The 23,067-nt window shown below is 42.1% G+C and overlaps 1 protein-coding gene across 7 annotated transcripts in view; it reads right to left on the bottom strand.

The window, feature by feature from the left end:
• Window positions 1-23,067, bottom strand: part of FRMD4A (FERM domain containing 4A) — a 270,813-nt gene that overhangs the window by 43,087 nt on the left and 204,659 nt on the right. For all 7 annotated transcript variants that reach the window (XM_083859687.1, XM_083859685.1, XM_083859684.1 and 4 more), the window contains exons 8-11: window positions 16,080-16,163; window positions 9,438-9,503; window positions 9,171-9,228; window positions 7,251-7,337 (exon numbers count right to left, since the gene is read on the bottom strand). In XM_083859687.1, the coding sequence (XP_083715813.1) occupies window positions 7,251-7,337; window positions 9,171-9,228; window positions 9,438-9,503; window positions 16,080-16,163 (295 nt within the window). The remainder of the gene's footprint in view (window positions 1-7,250; window positions 7,338-9,170; window positions 9,229-9,437; window positions 9,504-16,079; window positions 16,164-23,067) is intronic.

The raw sequence follows: 23,067 nt of genomic DNA, 5'->3' as shown, positions 1-23,067 counted from the left end.
TCTTGTGGTGATGGCTGCAGTGAACCTTCTGAGCCTCCTGCCCAGACCACTGACTAAAGGTGCCTCATAGCCACAACCAATGAGTAATGGGACCCCTGCCTGGCTTCATCTGATGACAAAAGTGCCCAGGCCTTCAGAGCAGCCCTGGTGAGCTAAGAGCCAGCATCTGAGCAGGGTGGGGTGTGGAGGAGCCTGCTACCACTTCAGAGCCAAGCATAAGTGCTCAAGGAGGTTTCAATCTCTCTCCAGATCTCCACCCTAACTCCAGGGCTCTGAGGTCCAATTTGTTTCACTCTGTGCTGTCAGAGTGATTTGTCTTTGCATCTTGTTGAAGTTCCTGCTGTGTGCTGCAGAATCATTTAAGACTTGGCTGCTGCTTTTACACAGAATTACTCTTTAAGACCTGAATACGACAAAAGACTTAGAGAAGGGAGTTTTATTTTGATGGGACTACTCCTATATTTAATGGTAGCCATGGACTTGACTTGGCTAGATCATGGGATGGGACATCATGCTCTAGCCTTCCTGAATTTAAATTCTCACAGAAAACCCTGGGAACTATATGTCTAATGGTATCACCACAGCACACTAAACCACCAGAATAGTGCTGGTTTCTTTATAAAGCAGCAGTGCCTTAGACTATGTATTAATGTTTGCAAGCATTGTTGTTGATAAAACTACTTATTTACCTACATAATGGAAATTGAGCATGACTATTGTATGATTCTAAAAAGTTCATTTTACCTAGACAATCTACTCACCTGTCTGAAATCAGCCCTGTTTGGGAGACACACTGAAACAAATTTTTACCAGCTTTTATGAGGAGGAAAAAGTGGTGATGATGACCTTATATCTAACTGTTAATTCATCCTGGTTCAGCCATGACAAATTCCATGCAGTTGAACTCCTTCCAACTTGTTCTGAGCTGTGAAGCTCTTGTCTCGCTCCACAAAGTTACTGTATAGGTTAATGGCTGTTTCTTTCTCTGGCTGCAGTGATTTATGCAGCTTGCTGTAGGATACTGATTGTGGGTCAGATGATGAATGGGATTGGGAACTGATTGAGATTAAGAGTGACCACTTTTTATGGCTGGGTGGTGCAGAGCCAGTCTGATCCCTTCTCTGGAGCAGTTTCCTTCCCAACTGCACAACCAGGATGGCTGAGGAAGGGGCCCAGGGGAGGAAGTGAGCAGTGGGGGCAGGGTTATGGTGGGGGAGGAGAGTGCTGAAGGCCACTTGAGCTGATACTGCTGCCAAAAGAAATGTTCACTGAATCCCAGCCCAGTGGCATGTCCAGCCAAATCCTGTGGAAGTTCTCAGTGTCAGGGACATAATTCTGCTTTCCAGCCCAGTGTGCTTTGATGTCATTCATTCAGTTCCCAGTGTGTTTGGCGGCTCTTTGGCACAGTGGTAAGGCATGGAGTAGTAGGTGCTGAAAGGGGAAGTGCCTGGTGCTGGATGGTAGAAACCACAAACCAAGGGCAAACAGCAGCAAAAAAGGTGCTGGTGAGAATATGATCTCCTGTCTAATGGGGATGGAATAGGGCATTTCAGCAGAGGAAGGTTTTAAACTGTGTCTGCTCTTCAGTGGTTGCAGGTCTGGGTATTATGTTTTAAGGAAAGAAACTGGGTGAACAACACCTCTCTATGAGAAGAAACACCGTGGTGATCAACCTCGCTTTGTGTGTCTCCTTCCTCCCATGCTGCATCCACATTTCCAAATACTTAACCAAGAGTGAATTACTGCATTATAAAATGAGTTGAACCCACTGTGACCTGAAGACTGGTTCAGTTTACAGCCAAGTCCATAATCCAAGAAGCATGAAGCAACGAAGCAATGGGAAGAGACATGAAAGCGCAGAGCAGAAGGAGTCAGCAGGTAGTCCTTAACAGCCTGCTAATCACAGTGAATAATTTATTACAGCAATGCCACTGAGACTGCACCAGCTTTTAAACCAGTATTTCCTGGAAATGGTTTCTGCTCATTTTTTATAATTTGCAAATCTGAAATCTTCTATCCCTATCTGCAAGGCAAAGATGTTTGCAAAGATCCTAGGAAATGATGAGGAGCCCAATGAAACATGAGTCCAATACATTTGCTGACCTCACTTGATTCTGCATGCTCTAGAGAAAGTCCAGCCTGTTCTGAATACACCCTGTGGCTCAGTGGCATGCCAGTGAGAGGAGTGAGACACATGCTCCATACCTCTGACAACAGAAACCAACTTGGTGTCAAATCAAACACCCTCCTTGAGCATGAGGATTTATAACCCCTCCTAAAATCCTCTTTGAAAATATCCAACTCGATGTTACAACCCTGGATGGAAGGTCACACTTTTAGTGCTATCCTTCAATCCTTCTGAATTCTTGGCCGCTATTGTATCATGTTGGTAAGGAGCTGTGCAAGTGAATTGGGGTCCCTGTAACTAATGTAAATTTCACGTTTCTTTTGCCTTTTTGACTCTCCCAGTGATCTATGATCAGTTAAGACACAGAGCAATTTGTCAGCTTCCTCCTCCCCATCACTCACTAGTTTCTGTACATTTCACATCAATCCTTACTTTATGTTTTTTCAAGTTACTGGTCTGTCATTCCTTCACCACAGGAAGCACAAGTTTAACCACTCCATCAATGCAGTTACTGACTAGACAATGCTTCATTATGCCCTAAAGCAGAGAAGATCTATTTGTTCTGCAATAAAGCAGCTCTTAATTAGGCTATTGCTCCTCCTGTGTAAATATCTCATTTTGCCTCTGGAATTGGGAAAGTTCACTCTCTCTCTTGTTATCTGGAAAAGGCCAAGTGGCTCCAGACAGCAATCTTTCACTTTCTGGACACAATTAATGTGCTGATTAATTTGCTCATGCTTTCGTGAAGCAGGTAATTTTTCTCTGATCAGACACTTAAAACTACTGAATTTACTTATGCTCTGCATTGCTTGGTAGGATAGGTCTAACTTGCCTCTTGTTTTTGCATGTTTAAATGGTAAGTCAACCTGTTACTTTTGCTTTGGATTCATGATGACACTACAAACTAAAAATTAAATTCTTTGTCATGAGAACCCAAAGAGTGCTGCAGAGGCAAGGAACAGAGTATTCTTAGAGCATGTTTCATTTAATCTCAGAGAAAGGATAATGCTGAGAAGAAATGGCAGAAACTGGTGGCTGTCACGAGGAAATTTTTTGTCAAGTTATGTTCATGGCTGAATTTTGTGATGCCTCACATTTTATCTTATTTCTAAAAGACCTTTATTCCCTTTGGGTTCTCTTCAGTAACTAGATAATGTAAGCAGTGATAATGTTTATGAGTCTGAGAAAAAAGGCTCACTTTAGGTTTCATTGCTACTAGCTTTCTATAGAAGAAAATGAGATAACACTATATAGACATATCTCTTACAAAGCAACTAAACATTACCAGACTCTCCTTTAAGGTAATTTTATTTTTGGTGATAAGTTAAACATTTTCTCTGTCTTTTTATTTGCCATATGGAAGTCCTTTGGCTGACTCTGTTAATCATTCACTCTTCAGCTTGGAGTTAATTGTTTACTAACTGTTAAGCTGTGTACACTGAAAAAAATGCCTTTGGGCTCTTAAATCAGTGGGAATATCTCACTAGAACAACAGAGATATGCCTAGTGCTACTACTTGGGTGTGCAGATCTCACAGCTCCAGGCTGTGGCTGCGGCTCTTTGTGTACAGGCCTCTGGGGATGGAGTGGAGTCACATCCCTGTGTGCTGGTTAAAATGGACACATCACTGACAGACCAATGCTCACATAGGGCTGCTGCAGTGCCTTGGCTTTCTTTCCAGTTGCTTTGAAATTTAAGCAAAAAATCCCTCTAATGACCCTTTCTGAAAACGATGGGTTTGGTCTTTTCACAAGAAAGTGTTTGTAGAAGCCAAGTTTAACACAGAGGGAAATGGATTCTATCCACCCTGGAAGCTGTGAGCAGCTCCTACACAAATGACACTGGTTCTGGAATCCCAGCTTCCAGAATCCCTCAATACATGGTTGGCAGGACAAAAGCCATCTTTCCATACTTGATACTCCCTTCTTCTTGTTCAGCTGGAGCGTTGGATTTTGTGTAGTATACCAAAATTTTTGCAATTATTTTGTACCCAAGAATGAACAGCTAGCAGATTATAACTCATAGGGATCAAATTTGCACTGGAACAGGCAACATTCAAGAGGAAGCCTTTGACAGGGCTTGCTGAGTCTGTGAGCTAGCCCTCAACAGACAGAAGAAAAAGGATGACCCTCAAAGTGATGGCTTTGGGTGAATCAGGGCTTCCACAAAATTCAAGCATAGGCAGGAAGGAATATAAAAATAGAAACACAGAGACACTTAAGTCTCTGCAGTCTAGGAACAACTGCATTCCAGTTTAATAGCCCTGCATTCCCATCTGAACCACCCAGGACTAGGTGCCAGATACCCATCTCAGCTGCATCCGCAGCAATGCTGGAGAACTTGATGTCTGAGTGAGAATAGTGCAAGCAGGATGAGGTTCTGGCCCCGTGTCAGCCTCAATTCCCCTCTCCAGTCTCATCTAACTTGCTGACAAACCTGGTTAGTTTTCTAGAGACACATGGCTGATTTACTCCAGCAATTCACTGAAATCATGGTTTTGAGTGACTGCTAATGGGATTGCCTGAGATCGGTTCAGCTGCTTAGTGTGCCTTAAGTTTTACTTGCAAGCACAAGAAACATGGAAATCTATCTAGGATGACATATAGGAAAACATTACAATCTCTCTCATAAGACAAGCAAGGTTTTTATATGCACTTAATATAAGTGTCTTGATTTCAGCCGCTTTCTTGCTAAAATTTTCTGCTTGTGTTTTTTCCAGGAAGACTTATTTTTCCATTGTAAGTTTTCAATTTGCTTCTGGCATCAGGCAGTGTGCAGGAACAAAACATTAAGGATCAGAAAAGCCATAATCTCCTTCCCCCTCCCCCACTAATTTTACCTTGCAGAAAGCACAGTAAAGTTTACCCCTCCTGTTTGCACAGCAAAGACTTGAACCAGCACATGCTGGTGCAGTGAAATGAATCAGATACTGTGGCAGGCTGCTCCCAGATACTGGGGTTATCAAGTGCAATTTTACAATCTAATTAGCACAGGATTAAACACTACGCCTCGCTGAGGCAGTTGATCTGCTCTCGCCAGAGGGGTTTTACCACCTGTGTAGGGTAAGAAGTCCTTTTACTTGCTCCACAGAAGGTAAAATCACTCCACAGAGAAAAATAACAAAGCCTCAGCCACTCTGTCCAAGTCTCATCCCTGATTTAGGCTGTTCATTTTGGAATACCTCTGCCAACAGATGGGGTTTGCAAGCATCATGTAGCAGAGAAATGCTCATCTAGGCTGTCTTTTCACTGCTGTGGTCTCTGGATTGTGGCAATGGACAGATCTGAGCCCAGAAATTCCTGCTTTCCCTTCTCACCCAACCTTCCCTCACAGATAAATGACCACTTTTGCCATAGTTCTTGGTGGTTTATACATAAGGCAGCACCATTGTTTTGGGTCTGCTGGATTTCATACATGATTTGCTGAGACCAAAAAACTAATTCCCAAAAAAGAGAAAAACTAGCACCCTATTTTTTAAGGGTTACACTTGCAGAAAAAGGATCAGAAGTGCCTAAAGCCCCTGATTTGAGGTGCAGTGTGAGTGCTAGAGGTAGGCAGGCTAGTGGGGACACAGAGAGGCTAGCAAAGATTTTATCAAGCTCCAAAACCAATGCTACAGATTAGATCACCCTGAACACCTGAAAAGATAAAGCAGAGAAGCTGAGAAAGGAGGCTTGACCCTTCTGGTGGAAATGTGTCTCCTCTCATGAAGTCAGAGCACCCTATCTCTCCTTCCTTCTGATGCCCTCCACTGACCCTCTTATCCCAAGAGGGCTGACAATAATTGGTGTAACGCGTGAAAGGCTGAGTCCTGTCATGGCAGGGCATTAATTTCTTCCAAAGAAATGTTTGTATTCCTAAGACTGACTTTTGAAGGCATCTTTTAAGTACATGTCTTCCCTGAGGGGTTGGCACTAGTGGAGATATGTGGGAGCAAACACCTAGCCTAGGCATGTTTTAAACTACCATGTGTGAGGATGGCTTGCCCTGCAGGTAATGATTGATCCCAAATAGATGTGTCTTTTAGTTTTTGTGAAGACCTCCTTACTCTCTTCATCCTTTATTTTAATGAATAGAAGTCCCATTAATAGCCTTCACTGAATAAAAGGCTAATTGATGCACCTGTTGTCTCTTGCTGCCTCCTTAGCAGTTCAGTTTTCTACCAAAACCTTGATTCTAGTTCATTTTAATAGAAGATGCTCTCTGTGAGCACCAGGCAGTGTCCAACTTGAATATGACCAGAGGAGGTGAAAGAAGAATTGGTACAGAGACAGTGCAAAGAGAAATATAGTACATTAGTTCACTGTGGAAGCTTTTGCATCCACAGAAGAGCTGCACAGTTGCTCCAAACCATCCAATTCTGCAGCCTGTAAGCCAGCCTGAAGCCTTGCCTCCCAATCTCTCCACAAGTTTGCAGTGCAACAAGCACTGTTGCTAACAGGCTGTACATTCCCAGCTGCAGGGCACGTGCTCAGGGATGAGGTTTTTTATATTAGACGGCATCCTAGGTAGGAAAATCAGAACACATGGGTCCTCCTCACAGGCTGAGCTCAAGAATCAAAACTTCCCATGCCATTTTTTTAGGCATATGTTGAAAGCCATCTTTTCCTGCTACCTTGACATTAACTCTTCAGTTAGGAAAACTGTTGAGTATCGAATGTAATGCTGGTTCTGAGAAAGTCATGTAATTTTCTTTTTGTAATAAATGGAAGCAGTTTTCCTGTCTCTTTATCCCTTTCTCTCTCAGATCATTTATGGCTTGACAATACAATATCAAAGGTTGGCTGAGAACCCCAGTCCACTATTGCCAGTGAATAGAAGGCCTCTAGCACCTGAGAGGATCAGTCCTTGAGTTCTCATCTATGTCTTATGAATTAAACAAAAAAGAAACGTAAATTTCAAGATTAAGTGACATTAATTTCCTCCAAACCCACAACTTTAATAAATTATGACCTACTTTTGTCCATTAATCCTTTGCAGACATTGAGACAAGTTTGGGAGAAAACAAACATCCTTCAAAAGTCACATGAATCAATGCCAGCATTTGGTGTACATCACACCCTTGACTCAAGCTACGACATGTGTGGCAAGCCCAGACCTTGGTAGAAAAGTAAACACTCACCTTTCTTGGTTTCACTTTGTCATGGTAGTCATATTGAAAAATTCCCTTGTAGCTAAGTCCTAACCACCATGGAATTCCCTGCTTGTCCTGAAAGAGAAAACAGAGGGAGCCATATTGAATATGATGAGGAAATGCTAGAGATTTCCTGTGTTGTTGGTCAAGATGAAGATTTGTTTCTAGGTAATATCTTTGAATATTGTGTTATATATATATAAAAATGGGTGTTGTTAAATTTTCCCCTGCCAAGTTCCCACAAGTCACAAAGCTCCACAGTGTTTAGAAGAGATCTGTTTCACTTTTGGCCATGACATATAAAACAATTTAAAATACATCACATGTGATCAAGTTACTCAAAATGCTGTTGGGGAGGTGAGGAGGTTTGACATGGGTCCCTTGTGCAGTGGTGCATCCTCTTTCTCTTCCCTGTAAATTATTCAGTCTGAACACTCAGAGATTGGAGAGGAAGGAAAGCAAATCACCCAGCTGACTTGAATTATGTGGAGGGATTTTAGCATTAGTCTTGAAAATGCAGCAGTAATGGGATCTGAGAGCTACCAAGTGATAAGGTCTGACAGGCTCGGACCCAACTGCTTTGTGTCTGAGTGTGCAATAAAATGTCCTCATGGAGTAATGGCTGATATCTGATCCCAGTCTCTGCAATTTACTGAGCTAAACTCCTCAATGAAATTACATCTCTTCTGTTAATGTGATAGAGAATGGCAGGGTAAAACACAGCAGAACTAAAACCCCCACATCGGGCAGAAGCAAACCCTATTATGTGCAATATTTGCTGCCTCATTGCTGCTCACTGCTGCTTATTGACCATGGGGAGCTCACTGGAACAGCTCTCAAGTCTTTGCAGGATTGAACGTCCAGCCCAATCCACTAGATTTTTCTTGATCTAGATTAGTCCAAGAGATCTGGATGCAAAGGGTGCTGGAGAGATCCTGTCCTCTCAGAAAAGATAAGGCTAATGATTTTTGTAAAATAATAATAACTTTATTATTACATCCTATTAGCAGGAATAGACTAGAAACACATTTCCTGAGACAGGTAGAGTCAGATATTTGTGTTTTTATAGTACCCCATGTGTGCAAGACATTACAAATATATGAAAAACCATATGATCTGTGCACAGAGATAATGATGAAACACATCAAAACTTCAGAGGTGATAAATGAGGGAATATGCTCTGGGGAGTATGGCTCTAGCTTTCTTCCTATGTTTATTGATTTCTTAAATCCAACAAACCTACACAGCTGGTCAGGCAGGGAAGTAATAATAATAATAATAATAATAATAATAATAATAATAATAATAATATGAGGCTGGAAATTTTGGTGATAAATCATTGAACAAAAGAAATGAGGGACTTCATGAATAGCTGCATGAAGTCCACATAGAAGTGGAGAGCTGTTTGGGGATGAGAATATGTTACCTATCTCTAGAGTACAAGACTGTTCTGGCATTAAAAAGATGTACAGTCTCTGTATCCATCTACATATGTCAGGGGACCTGCAGTATGCAGGTCATGGCTGGCCCTAGATGGATGCTCATGGATCTGCCATCTGGGAAAGATCTGACCTTCTGGAGCTACAAAAAGGATTATCTGCCAGAGATGTGTCTGGCTTGTCCCTTTGGTGGTGGTTCACTGGCATTGCCATGCTGCTGACTGAGCTGAACACTCCAGCACAATGGGACTGCAAGAGTTTTATCTCCAAGAACAGGGTTTTCCTCTTTGGAGCTGTATTTACTAAACATGCACACACAGCTGAAATAAGTTTATCCTACCTCAGGAAGTGAAACGAGACTTTAGTAGCAGTGTATTGTATTCTGAGGGCAGGATGGATGTTTGTACCTCTCTCCCTCCCTCTCCAACAAGAGTTTAATTCAGTGAAGGACCCTTCCTGAAGCACGTACCTTTACTGCGTAATAATGCACTCCATATGTTGGGAGGGATTCTACAATGCTCATGTAACTGCAAAACAACACAGAAGAGAATAACACGTCTGTGAAGCTGAGAGGATGATCTGGAAAAAATCTTTGATAAATAATTATGCCAAGAAATACTTAAAAACTAAGTATTCCATTAGATGGTAAGCATAGTTACATATTGTATTTACAATCCTGTATAAATACTTCCTAATAAAATGAAGGTCACAAAGAAATCTTTCTTATTTTACTTACTTCACAATTGCTTGACCTCTTGTCTGACCATTTAGTTTCTTGTAATGTTCAATGACTCGATCCTCACTGGAAAGGAAAAAAATTGGATGTTTTATATAATAGCATTGTCATGACTAAAAATCTTGTCAAAAGCTGAAGAGAAAGTTCTGTTAACACAGCTGTTGACTGACAGAATCAAAAGATGCCAATCAAAACATTAGATGAGGGGATTTAGTGCAGACCAGGGTAAACGAAGAGGGAGTCACAGACTGAGATTAAAAATGGTTTTAAAAGCTGGGTCTCTGGAAGAACCCTTTTTCCTCACAAACATGATACCTACATACTGTACAGACTTTTCCCTCTCTGCATTCCTTTCCTAAATGATGCCCAGAATACTACACTGAAGGCAAACAGATTTGTATTGGAGCTGTTCAAGATCTGCTTTGTCCTAACTGCTGTAACTTCTTTCCAAGCCCATCACATCCTCTGAAAGATGAGCAGAGCTGTCAGAAATTGGTGGCAAGTCATAGCCCTGAGACTGACAGATTCCTCCTCACTGCAACTGCATAACTGCAGGTTATTCTAAGCTGAATTCTTAGTGTACACAGAGGCAACAATAACAGCAGTGACAGGGGATATTTCCAGGGTACTCAAACTTGAGTTTCCTTACTCTTAAACTACTCATGTGCCTTTGCTTAGAAAGCTTACTTTTGCTTATCCTAAATTGCATTCCCCCATGCAATTCCTGGCTATGCACTGGGAGCTGGCATGAGCTGGGGCCATTTCCAACAGCTCTTTGGAGACTACGATCATTTTATGTTTTAGAAAGACATGAACCATGTCATCATGTGTTCCAAGGTGAACCACGGAAGCTGTTCCACGCCAGTGAGCCTCTGTGTCAGACAGTAATTCTGAGTGTGTGCCAATAAGCAGTAGAGATGGAGCACCCAAGAGAGATCAGCGTGACCCAAATGACAGATGGAGAGACACATGTAAGTTCACTTTTAAAGAATTTCATTCATTCTTCTCCATGGGCAGCAGTACTATTTGATGCACACAATCAACTGTGCTAGCAAGGTCACAGCATAGCAAAGCATAAGCCAAGGATCCAGTGTAATTCACACAGGACCTGCTCTGTTACACTAGCATGACAGAACACTGAAGTCCTCAGGTTTAAAACCAATTTCTTGCTCTTCATTTTGTATTTTACTTTTGATTCCAAAAGACAGGGAGTCTGTTGAGTCCCGTGGAGATACTATACAGAACCTCCTAGACCAAGAGGAGTGAAACCTAAACTACCTTCATGCCACCTTAGTGCCCTCCCCACCTGCCCCTTCATGAGCTTCCATCTGTGTCACATGTGTATCTCATGCCATCAGGCTGCTTGTGGTTTAGGGCAATGTGAACTGGCATTCCTCCCTCCCTGAATTTCCTGGATCCAGCAGGACCCCCTAAAGGGGCCTTTCAGTTGTCCACCATGTGGTACTCCTTCCCCAGGCAGAACTGAAGCCAGCTGTACTGCTAGGCAGTGTGAAGGAGCATAGCAGTGTGGGTGATGTGGTAGATGACCTCACCACGACTGCTCAGAGATGCCCACGGGGGCTTTTGTGGATGACTGCAAAGCATTTCACCAGCCTGGCTTAACATGACTGCATCTCCTCATTGCTGCCTTCCCTATTTGCACCCCTGTGCCAGAGAGGACAGAGCCTCTTTTAGAAAGAGAGCCAGAATCTCTGGAGCCAAAATTTCTTTTAGAAAGAACAGGCATAGGGAAGCTGAGCATTGTGCAGCCCTATTAATGAAGAGAGAAAGGAGAAGCAGCAACATCAGTGAAGGCAGCAAAGAGCAATTCAGAGACTGTCTGTTGGATTGTCAACAGGGCCAGCTTTTCCCTCACAAGTCTGTTGTTTATCTGAGAGTAAGTGCTTTCCTTACTCACTCACCAAGTGGCTTCCCCCAGTCATCCTATAAAAATAAAAGAGCCCTTTTTGGGGCTGTCCCATCAGCAGGCCACAGCAGGAACGGGATGCTGACTCAGCCAGTGACACATTACATGGGTAAAGGAATGGTCCAGCTCTCCTGTCAAATCCCTCAGAATAATTTTAATGCTTACAAAATGATCTGTAAGCTCTAAATTCTACAGCTATGATGAGCTATGATCCAAGCAAGTACCACAGATGTTATGGGTGTGCACATGAAGGCAGAACCTGGGTCTCTTGCCATGATTATCATAAACAGGATTACTTTTGGAGCAATAACTGAATTACATGAGTGTTCAGTATTGGAAGATCTCCAAAAAACATCATTCTTAATAAAAAAGATAGACAGAGAGAGCTTACAGCCCTTTGAAATTACATCTTAAAACCATGATTACATGTGCATGCAATCCCTCTGTCTCAGACAAGAATAAACCAGGACTGACTTCTCAGAAAATAATGGAGTTTCTCCAGTGGAAAACACTCCTAGATTCATTTTCCACTCTGTGCAGTTTATTGCCCAGATCAAGCTCTCATATTGCTGCCATTCAAGGAAAGGATAGATGTACCTGGACATGCTGATTACTTAATGTGATTCCGGATGTGCTCTGCTTTCTTACAAATGATTATTACAAAATAATTGATATGTTCCTAGACCATGCTCCTTGGGTAGGAAAGCCAATCAATAGCCCATTTTCTTCAAAAGGACAGATCAGATGTCAGAGAGCCTTCCTGAACAGCAGGACAAAGACTTGTGTTTCTAACCCATGCTATAAATATGGGATAGTCCACATGCTGTACCTCCATTGCTCTGTTAGTGTACTGATGATTTTTCTTAGTAAAATGTTTTGTGGTCTACAGATGTTAAATGCCAGGTAAGTATCATCTTTGTTTCTTTTTTCCTTTGGGCAAAAAATATAAAGCCTGAATTATCAATCAAGCCATATTCAAGAGTGGGATGTGTGGCCTTTCACCTTCCTGCAGCACTGTCCTTGTCACTGGGGAAAGAAACATGTATTCCAGAGCACAGTTCATCCAATCTGTTTTGGATAGCTTCCTTGGGAGGAGGTTACTGCTGCTTCTCTCTGCTAACAGTAAAGGGAGCTGAGGGCACCTAGCTCAGATAGCAGAGTCCACACTGGAAAAACATTTATGGTCAGAACAATCTGTGTGTCAGTCCCTCCTCTAACAATTCTCTGAACTTCCTTTTCCTTCCCAATGCCCTGTGCAAGAAGGATCATCCAGCACAGAGGTTGCTTTCTGCCTCCAGCTCTGGGTTGGAGGGTTAAGCCCAGCACACGCCAGGGAAAACAAGCAAAATCATTCACGGGTCAGAAGGAGCATTAGCAGAGCCTATAAACATGCTCCCCTATCATTTCAGCTGTTCATCTCAAGGCAGCTGCCATGCTGCTATTGACAGCTGGGAGAGTGCTGGGACACTGCTGGGACCACCAGCTGACGTCTCCTCTCCCCCCTGCTCTGCCTTGTTGTTGTGTTGGTGCCACAGAAACTCGTTCACAGCGCGGGGCTGACAGAGGATGCTTAACTAATGTGGAGACAGAGACACGGAGGCTGCTGGAGCACTGCTGTCTGTTTGCCAGCTCATAAAACATTCCCCCCAAAGCTGCAGAAATTAATACATGGATGATATCCTGCAGCAGACAACTCTGATAAAGATCTTTAGAAGTAACAAGAAATCCCTTCCCAGCAGCTAATAGAACTGGACAGCAGACAACTTGCAAGCAAATGCAGGCCTTGAGTTTCTCATCATCAGATCCAGATTTTCAAAGTTAGTTGTTCCCTCCCTCTCCTTCCAGCACACTGAGCTGTTTTAAATAGCTGTCCACTCATTGCTGTTCCTTAGTGTTATTCTGTTTCTAACCTGACTTTTCCATTTTGATTGTATTATTGAACAAATAATGTCTTTATTTTCAGTCACATGCTGCCCCTCTGAAGCCACCAGCACCTCTTAGGGCAAGGGACCAGGAACTGCACCAGGGCCTCAGGTCTGTGTTGAACCAGAGAAAATCACTAAATAGTTATTTTCAGCTGACGTTTTCAGAGGTAGATTTTCTGGCAACACTGATGTTTCAAGCTCACATTCAAAGTCTGTGGGAACCTGGGAGAAGTTTATCTCCCCCTAGTCTGCTGAAAACCCCGATCTAGCATTCAGTTCTGTGTTGTTGCACCTCATATTGGCCTTATTAGTGACAACTGAGTACTGGGCTGGCTTGTTAGGGAGGATCTCAAATGAGATAAAATGCAATGACAAGTGTCTGGAAAGAAGCACTGCGAGTTAACACATTTCTAAAGATTCTGTCCAGCCTCTGTTATTGGTTTCATGTCTGTTTCTATGCATGGCCAAGAGAAATCAAAACTCAGGGCCTCAACTCCTGGACTGTATGGGGAGGACCAGAAGCTCAGCTTTCATTTAAAAAGAAAAAGCAATACAAAAAAGCCCACCAAAAAGCCCCTTCCTTCTTCACCAGTAATCAGAGATGCCAAAAGATGCTTGAGAACAAGATGTGCAACTGATTATTCTGAACCTGGAGAAAGCTGTAAAAGGTTACAGTGAAGGGAAAGGCCTACATCGAGGATATAGAACCAGGAGACTCCATGAAAGCGGAATCAGAGGCACTAACTGTGCTGATCTAAGAATGCAGGACTCATCCCACAGGTCTCACTACATTTGGTAGGTGCAACAGCTGATGCTTTTTAATGGTGTGTGATGGAAATGATGTATTATTTTATGAAGGTCTTTTACAGCATCTTGCCAAAGGTATCACAGTATTTACTTGATTATCCATTTTATTGTCTCTTAATCCATTTCAGCTGATAAAAATACAGTACAAACTTCTTTTGTTTGTCTGTTTTAAACTAACTAGAGGCATTACCCATCCCACCTTTAATGTTTTAAAAGTTTCTTTCTTTCTAGGGTTGGATATTCACTTGGAACTGCTTGCACTAATGCTGAAGAACTGCAGAATAAAACTGATTGCTCACAGAAAAGGTTTGGATGAAATCTGCATATTGTACATAATCTGCATGTGATGTGAAGAAATGTCAGAGAATACAGTTTTAAAAATCTGCTCCCTTAGATCACTGAAGTTTGATCTGTACTTTTGAGGCTTTTTTCTGATTCACCAACAGATGCTTCCTGAGAGCATTAAGTGTTTCAGAGGGTGTTTAGAAAAGAGCCATCATTAAAAAATAATGAACTACTAATGTTAAAGAGGTCTCTGAGACCTGGTTACTGACATGAAATCACAAGGGAGTCACAGGACTGTAGCCTCCGATTTTATGACTCCATTGGCAATGCCACCTTCCCAACCTCTGACCTGTTCTCAGTCACATGAGACCCCCCAACAAAATTAAGTACAGCTGCAAGTGCTGTACCTTGTGTATAAATGCAAACTCATTGGCAAAACTCATATTCTGAGCACGAGGGTTTTACACGGCTCTTCTTGCTATGTGGCACTTTATTAAGACCTTAGGCCACGTTGCTGCTGAAGGGTCAGATTTGCCTTCCCTGTCAATGCCTACTTGTTCCCACTACTCCTCTTGAGGGGGTTTTCAGCTTGAGCTCCCAGCCTGTCAATCAGCCAGGACACCTGGCAATGTACTGCTTTTGAGTGTGTGGAGTAGTTTGTGGAAAAAAAAAAATGCTCCTCAGAGGAAGACCATTCCTCTTCAATGAAATGGCAGCCTACATTTATTATTTTTCATGAAGATTTGAATTGGTTCTTAGAGAGAAACATCAGGAGATTGTGATGATTCACAGTTATTGTGTCAGTGATCCTAATTTCAGCTGGGGACTCGGAATCTCTCCTTATATTCTCAGAAAGTGATTAGGAGAGCTCATGATGAGATTGCCGATGACTTGACATTAGGTACAGTTAATTCCACTGTTGTAGCCATGCTAAGAGAAGAGGATGACCTTTTTGGCAAAGAGAAGAACTGAGATCACAGCCTAGAAACTGATTTGTTTCCCCCTGCCATCCTCAGATTACCAAAATGCAGAAATTAGAAGAGTAGCAGATAAAGAAGTTCAATCCAACCCCCAGGCTTCCAGCCTAATACTTTAAAGGCAAACATGAAAGAGCAACAAGCAGAAAATTGAGTGAAAGTATCTCCCCTTTAATGAATAGTCTTTGCCCAATTTTTTTTTTGCATAGATAAAAGGGATATGCAGGGTGGCACAAAGAATCTATGTGTGTGGCATGTAAAATCTCAATGTGACCCTGCTCCTATCCTGGGCTTATTTTTCCATGCAATAAAGACAGAGCAAACAAGCATCCACCTCCAAACACTGAGTTCATATAAAAGGAGATGAGTTCAGCTGTGCCTCAGAGAGGACTTGCAAGATGAAACTGCATCACTCAACACAAGGCAGTGCAAAACATTGACATTTCCAACTGGGAAAACTCTTTCACAAATGCCAAGTGCTGTGAAAGTAAATGGCACATTATGCCTCTTGATTTCACTGAGACATTTGCACACTTACTGTGGATTTTTGGCCAGGCATTTGGCAGATGGGGAAACTGAGGCCCAGGATGGTACCTCTACTTGTGTTAAGTCATGCAGTGAGTCAGTGACAGACCCAGAGCCAGAAAGCAGGAATCTGTGCATCCCAGTTCCATTCTCAGACCACATTTCCATGTCCTGCACAAGGAGAGTGATACATTACCAGTAAGCCAGGGAAGGATGCTCCTTCAGCGCTGGTGTTGGAAGGGCTGGCAGCTTCTTTAATTCATTCCTTACAACTTCATTGCTGAAAGAGAGTTCAAAAGGAGGATCAGGCTACAAGAAAACAACCACAATATTTGATATGACTTGACCTAGCTGGCAGGCTGCTACGGCTCTACATCTGTTCCTTCTTAACAAAAGGCACTGGGGTTTCCTTTTTCTCCTCACTTTATTTGTTTTATGGCAGCCCAGTTAACTTTTCCCTCTATTATCAAAATTGGAGAGAAGCTCTCCCAGATGGTGATCTTGAAGCACTTCCTACCAGTGACTGGACACAAAAGCCACCATGTCACATGTCACTGATCAGGGTGTCATGACATGTTCATATAGGGGAAAAAAACAAACAAGGGGAAGAGAAAGTGATGCTTTCAGCTGCCACTATACACCTTTATTTAATACCTTGCAAACTGCTGCAAAAAGTAATAATTTGGTTTTTAATCTCTTGCCCAGTGACCTGTCTTTTACATAACATCTTCACATAATATCTCCACTTCCTTGCTTCATCTTCACTTCAAGACTCCACTTTGAATTTGGGTCCTGCTACATAAAACTTACCTACACAACCACCTCACTAACATTCTTCTCCCTGCAACCTCCAGTGGCCACAATGACCAGCTGGAACAGCATCACTGTGCAGCAGAGAGCAGGCAGAGCTCGTGAAATGGGAGGCAGATTCTCACAGATGAAATGAAACCGTGGGATTTTCTCCTAAAAACCCCAAATGCCTCCCTTCCCACTTTTAAACACGCATGGAATTGTGCGCACATAGAAAAAAACCCAAAACCTCAAAGGCCTGAGAAGGAAGGCAGTGCTGCTATTAATTTTTAAAATTGTAGAAATACACAGCCAAGAGGACCAGACAGGACACGGAGGAGTGCCAAAGAACTCATGTTTATTGGCTTACTTCTTGCCAGCAAGTTTTTCTTCCTTCTTATGCCCTTCCCTTTATCCTGCCCAAAAGTGTGGCTGTTCTGGAGCTGCAGAGAGAAATACATCTTCCAGAGCTCCAGATTTCCCATGGGGCTGGTAGACAGGCAGACTGGTAGTCTTGACCTCTCTGGCTGAAGAGCAAAGATCCTGACATTTGCTAAAGACTCAAGGAGCTCTTGGACATCTCAGGTCACCCTGGGTTTTATCCTTGTCTCTGGGCCAGTCTGTGTGATGACTTGTAGAGAGATGATGCTGCTTCAGTTGTAAAATTCTTCCCACAGCATTTCTCCATTTGCACATCCCAGCAGCAGGCTCTGCCTGAAACCTAGGTGGGTTTGTCTTAATTGGAGTCTGCAGGTTAATTGCTAGGTTGGGCCACAGGGTAAACCACTGACATAAATCCTGGAGCAGGCATTTTGGGCATGTCTACAAGCATTTATTATTTATTATTATGGTAGGTCTTTGACAATCAGTTAAGTAGTTTTTAAAACAAGACCAAACATCTAGGCAGGACAAATCTGTGAGAAATGCCCAAGTCTCAGTTAGGCTCAAATTTTGCAGAGTGAAGATGTGCTGAATAGTACACAAGAACTGAGGCAACTGCTGCCATGCCAAGTACATGGAAAACCACCCTGTAACTCCTCCTATGCCAAGCCAAAAGGCTCTTCACAAACGGTGTTTGAACACCCACTCCTGCCCAAATCCCATGGTCATTTGGCCATCAGAGCTCTTCTCTTCTCTTCTAAGTGCAAATGCTCAAAAACGATTCAGATTTATTCTTCCATGGCAGGTAAATATCTGCACAAGTCTGAACATGAAGCTGCTCTGCTCCGTGTTATCTGCTGATCTGGATGCTCTGCTCTGTGACTGACAGCCTAGAAAACAAGTTGCTGGTTTTTAGAGTTTACTGCCCAGAGCTGTCTCCTTCACAGCATGTGCATACTCAGCTCTTACTGAGGTTTTTGACGTTTTGAAAGAAACTGGGGAAAAAAGAATAGAGCTTGGGACAATCAGAGCATAAGCAGCAGTAACTGCCCTCAAATGAAGATTTTCTGAGGCTGGCTGCTCAGAGAAGGAAGTTGAGAGATTTCCAAAACTTTTCTGGGAAAGCACAGAGTGAGTTCCAAACAGGGACTTTCTGAGCCCAGGAATCTATCAAATAGGGCAAGATTAGTGGTGACTAAAGATCCCTGAGAGTCTGGGAAAAACTCTGAGTCAGTAATGGCTGCTATAAAAGGGCTAACATCAGTGAGCTCTGTATTTTCTGCCAGTGAGGCGCAAAGTTTACCTGTGCTGTGTGACAAGATCTTTTAAGAATCAGAGAAAAAGACATTCTTAGTGATGTTGGGCAGGATTAACATTTCAGCTCAGCACCTAGAAAATATTGTAAGGATAGTGCCTCACAGCCTCAAAGCACCAAATGTATGTCAGGTAATCACTTCCAGGAACAAAAAGGTATTTCATTCTGTGATCCATACATTCACTAAGCCTTCTGGCAAGACTCATCTCAAAGCAAATTCATTTAGACTCCCAAAAAGATGTCAAATCAAAAAAAAAAAAAAAAAAGGAAGGAAAAAAAAATGACTCAGGTTGTATTTGAACTAGTGGTCATGAGGTCACTTTCCTCTCAGCTCCTTTTAAAACACTGAACACCTCAATTTTTAAAATGTTTCCAGCAGGATCTCAAGTGGTTTTGTACTTACTGCCTTTCATGCTCTTTCTAGTGAAATATCTCAGTGTGTTTATTTTATTACTGCATTTAGAAAGTGTTTGTTTAATCCGGTCACTTGTGCTGCATTTATTTTATATTCGGAAGTGTCCAGCCTCCAGGGCTGATATATACAGAAGGGTGATTAGGATACAGATTAATTAATATGCAGGGGAAAGGCTCCAAACACACTTTCTCTAGACCACTCTAGTGTCCCCTAGACCACTTTATTCCTTTTTTTTTTTTTTCCCTATGGTGGAAAGGGTAATATTTAAAGGACTGAATAACAATATGGAAACTGAACTGGAAACACCATCTGCATGGATTCCTGAAAGCTGGTTAGAAAGCCAGAAGTAAGGTTGACTAAGAATGGACTAGAAAACAGAACTCCTCTTTTTTTTTTTTTTTTTTTTTTTTTTTTTTTTTTTTTTTTTTTTGTTCCTGGTAGTGCCTATTTAATAAGTCTTGTCCAAATAAATTAGTCACCACCTCTTAGTATCTTTATCTATACATGGGGACAAAAGGCCTGCCTAGAATGTCATAAACATTTGTGAAAAACAAGTTTTTGCATATCGTCTAAAATAATTTTGAGCAAGATTACATATGCAATTGTCTCAGGAAATCCATAGAGTTTCCAGCATGTGTAATAACAATGATCAGTGACAAAACAAAACTGCAGGTTAAAGTTACCAACTCTTCTCAGCATGATAATTCATTCTGTAGAATGCAAGAGGAAATGCAGAGTCTGAGATTCTCTGATTAGATGGTACTTTTCAAAACACAGTGTTTAGGATCTTTACCATTAGATTGCAGCCCAGGTTTTCTAACCCTTTAATACATTCTAATTGGTTAAATGTCATTTGGTTACACAGAAAGAAAAGTAATCTTGAAACTATGTTAGATTACCATCTGCCCAAACGTCAAAATTATTGTGAAATTCTGCCTAGCAGGAAACTGGTTGTTAGCTTTCCTCCCTTGTTATTCTTTCATATATTGCTGGGAGAGACTGAGTGAACTGGGAGTTCACTCGAAATGTCTCACACTGTTTAACTGGAAGAAATCAAGCAATGAGGAATTAGTTGCAGTGGTTCAGGATTTTGTTTTACTTTCCCTTCCCCAAACTGAGGGACAAATGATCAGTATATGCCATTTCTTGCTGCTTTGACATACAAGCTGTTTAAGGCTGAAGAACTCGATTATGAACATCTGAAAACAAAGGTGGTGGGAGCTTCCCAGAGATTTTGGGACTGAACTCTCAATCTGGCAGGATTAAATTAGGGGGGAAAAAAAAGAATTATTTTAACAATATGCTGTATTCCTCCTCAAATTAGAAGGGAATTGGTAATTTACCAAGGAAAGCCTTGGTAATTCCTTTATGTAGACCTAAAGAGAGTCACAACTGTAGGATTTGTGTCCATCTAAGGAACTGAAATTTGTCCTGCCCATGCTCTGCCAACCAAGCGTGACTCAGCTCACAACTCAAAACAAGATTAGTTGGAGCTAAGAACCTTTAGATCCATCTGCAGGGTACTAGTTTAAGAGCTTTATACATGCAATTCTGTGCCTTTGAAGTCAAAATCTTTGCAGCTAACATTGAAAAGCACAGACACAATCTTAAGTGTCTGGTTCCACCTGAAAATAAGCTGAACAGGGATACCTGATTGTCCAAAATTCAATGGTATGTTCCAGACTAAAAGTAAACTTATTTATGTCTTGTCAGCTGAAGCATCTGAGCATTCTCTTTCAGTAATGGGGAAATGTTCTTCTTTAGTGCAGAGGATTAGGAACTTCTTAAGAAGAAAAGCTTTTTATTTTAAACCTCATTCTGCCTGAATCTTTAACAACTAAGAGATGGATGAGGCCACTCATAGCAAACATTAAGAAATACTTAGTTGATTTAAACAGGTTCAGGAATTCAGGGTTTCTGATGAGCTTGTTTTTGAAATGAAACACACATTAGAAATGGAAATGGACTTAAAAGAATTGCTTACTATAGCTGCTAAACTCATCTGACAGGGCTGTTATGGCATTTTACTTCAAGACAGGTGAGGGTGACTTGGACTGTGTTCCCCAGGCTTAGCAAAACCTGGGAATTGCTGTGATGCCCAAGGTGACAAGAAGCAGTAATAACTGACTCATGCATGATAATGCCCTACCAAAGGATCGTCAAGGAAATGATACATAAACTGCTTTTTGGAAAAGGAAAAAAGGGCACTCTTAGCACAGTGATTATTCTGAGGTACGGGATTATTTCCTCAAAAGCAGCAGTGGGAGCTGCTGTCACCGAGGATGTATCAGTTCACAGAGATAGAAAGCTGCCTGTTAGAGTTTGTAAGATTGATTATGTTTTTTCAATTCCCACGAGGCCCAAAAAGCAGACTTGCAACTGCATTCAGGAGTCCTGAACCAGCTGCAGATGCTCCACCTGGCTGCAGTGGTGTTTGGAGGTAATCCCACTCTGGCCACCACGGGCAGGTGCCAACATGCAGCTGGAGCTGTGACAATTTGGGTTGGACTGTCCCAGCACCTGAGGTGATCAGCTGTGACTCACAGGAAAGCTCCCACGGGGAACAGCAATTCTCCCATCACTACAAATGAGGCAGTGCTTATGCACTTTTCTGGATCACAGCCAGAGAGAAACTCATACGCTCACAGGCTATAAATCTGATGGTAGCAGTAGACAGGACAGGTGTGGGAAAGCTGCAACCCTTTAGAATTAAATTATTTCTTCACAAACAAAGGAGTTCAAGAGTTCAGGCTTCACACAACATATGCTGCCATGCACAACATATAATCTTTAAATCTCAGCAGCAAGACAATCACACTGCAAAGTTTCTCTGTTTAAAGGGTAGCCACTTCTACTTCAAACAGTATTTTAACATCAAATTTCAGACACTGAAGCTAACTTGATCCCTAAGAGAAGTCAGAACATTTGCCTTCATCTGCAGTTCCTCTGGCTGGCCTGAGGCTTCATTTGCCTGCCAGATTTTACACTGCTGATACGATAACCACAAATCTCAGCAGGCAAAAATCTTGACCACAACAACCTCATGTTGATTTCAGTAGCACCTGGATCTCACCCAGCACATAAACCTGTGTCAGTGCACATTAGACTGGAGGTGCTGGACAGACATCCCTGGGAGATGTCCAGTCTTCTAGACCATGGATGATCAGGGTACCATTCTTCTACCTTCCTGCAAGAACAGGCTTCAAACTGGCAGATTGCTTTGTCCCCAAAGTCTATTTATAAATTAAGATCCCTGGCAGTGCCCTAAAATTGTTATTATGACACCCCTTCTCTGCTTGACTTGGATGTAAGGAAACTCCCTTCCACTTCAAACCACTGTGATCCACAGGTGAAAGAACTCAGAGCTGTTTAAATGGGCCCTGGTGATGACAGCCACAATGATGTGGTGGGAACAGTTAACACCATGGCTTGAGGTATCTTCTGTGCCCTCAGAGAAGATTCCTCATTGCTCTGTGTGATAAACTCAACCATTCCTTTTCCAAGGGACATCACACAACTTTTAGCAGGTGGATACTTTCCACCAGCTGTTTCCATTTCTGGTCTGGAAATGGGTACTTGAAGATAAAGTGCTTTCGGTCCTATTACTCCAAGCTCTCTGATTCCTTTCTGTTCTGCACTTCATAGTCTGAACATCCACTTTCCAAGTGTGTTTTCACCATAACCAAGACATTCTGGGAAACAAATACTGCTGCTCTTAGCAAAACCAGTGGTTTATCACAGGTTGAAATGGCAAAGCTTTGCTTGGCACAACCCTTCTGGACTGAGTTCTTGGCAGTGCATTGAAAACCAGACTGAAAAGTCAGAGCCACATGTACTCCAGTACCTCCTGAATAAAGAGTGCTGATAGCCAAGTTATTCCAAATCAGGCAGAACTGAAAAATGAAGCAAGACTGAGTTTGTGTCTCTGTGGTCATATGCATGTCAGGATTTTGCAATTCATTAAGGTTTTGAGAAATGATAAGGCAGAGCTTAAACTTCCTTTTAGCAAAGGCTACATTATGTCATCTCAGATTCCATGACGAGCAGTAGAAATCTACAATGTAGTTCCTTTTTACTGACTTGTCACCATTTTAGCTGGCTAGAAGTTCCAATCCACCAGAAAGTCGAACATGCCTGTTGTTCACGGCCCCCTATCATGTTTCATTGCTTTGCTCTTCACAGCCTTACAGTCATGTTTCAGTGTATAGCATTGCTGACAAAATTAAGACAGCTCTTTAGGCTCACCTGACAATTCAATCCCACTGCCCATTTCTTTTCTTCTTT

Source organism: Zosterops lateralis (genome assembly GCF_965231275.1).
Source record: "Zosterops lateralis genome assembly, chromosome: 4".
NCBI lineage: Eukaryota > Metazoa > Chordata > Aves > Passeriformes > Zosteropidae > Zosterops > Zosterops lateralis.
This window is presented reverse-complemented; position numbering and strand designations above follow the sequence as displayed.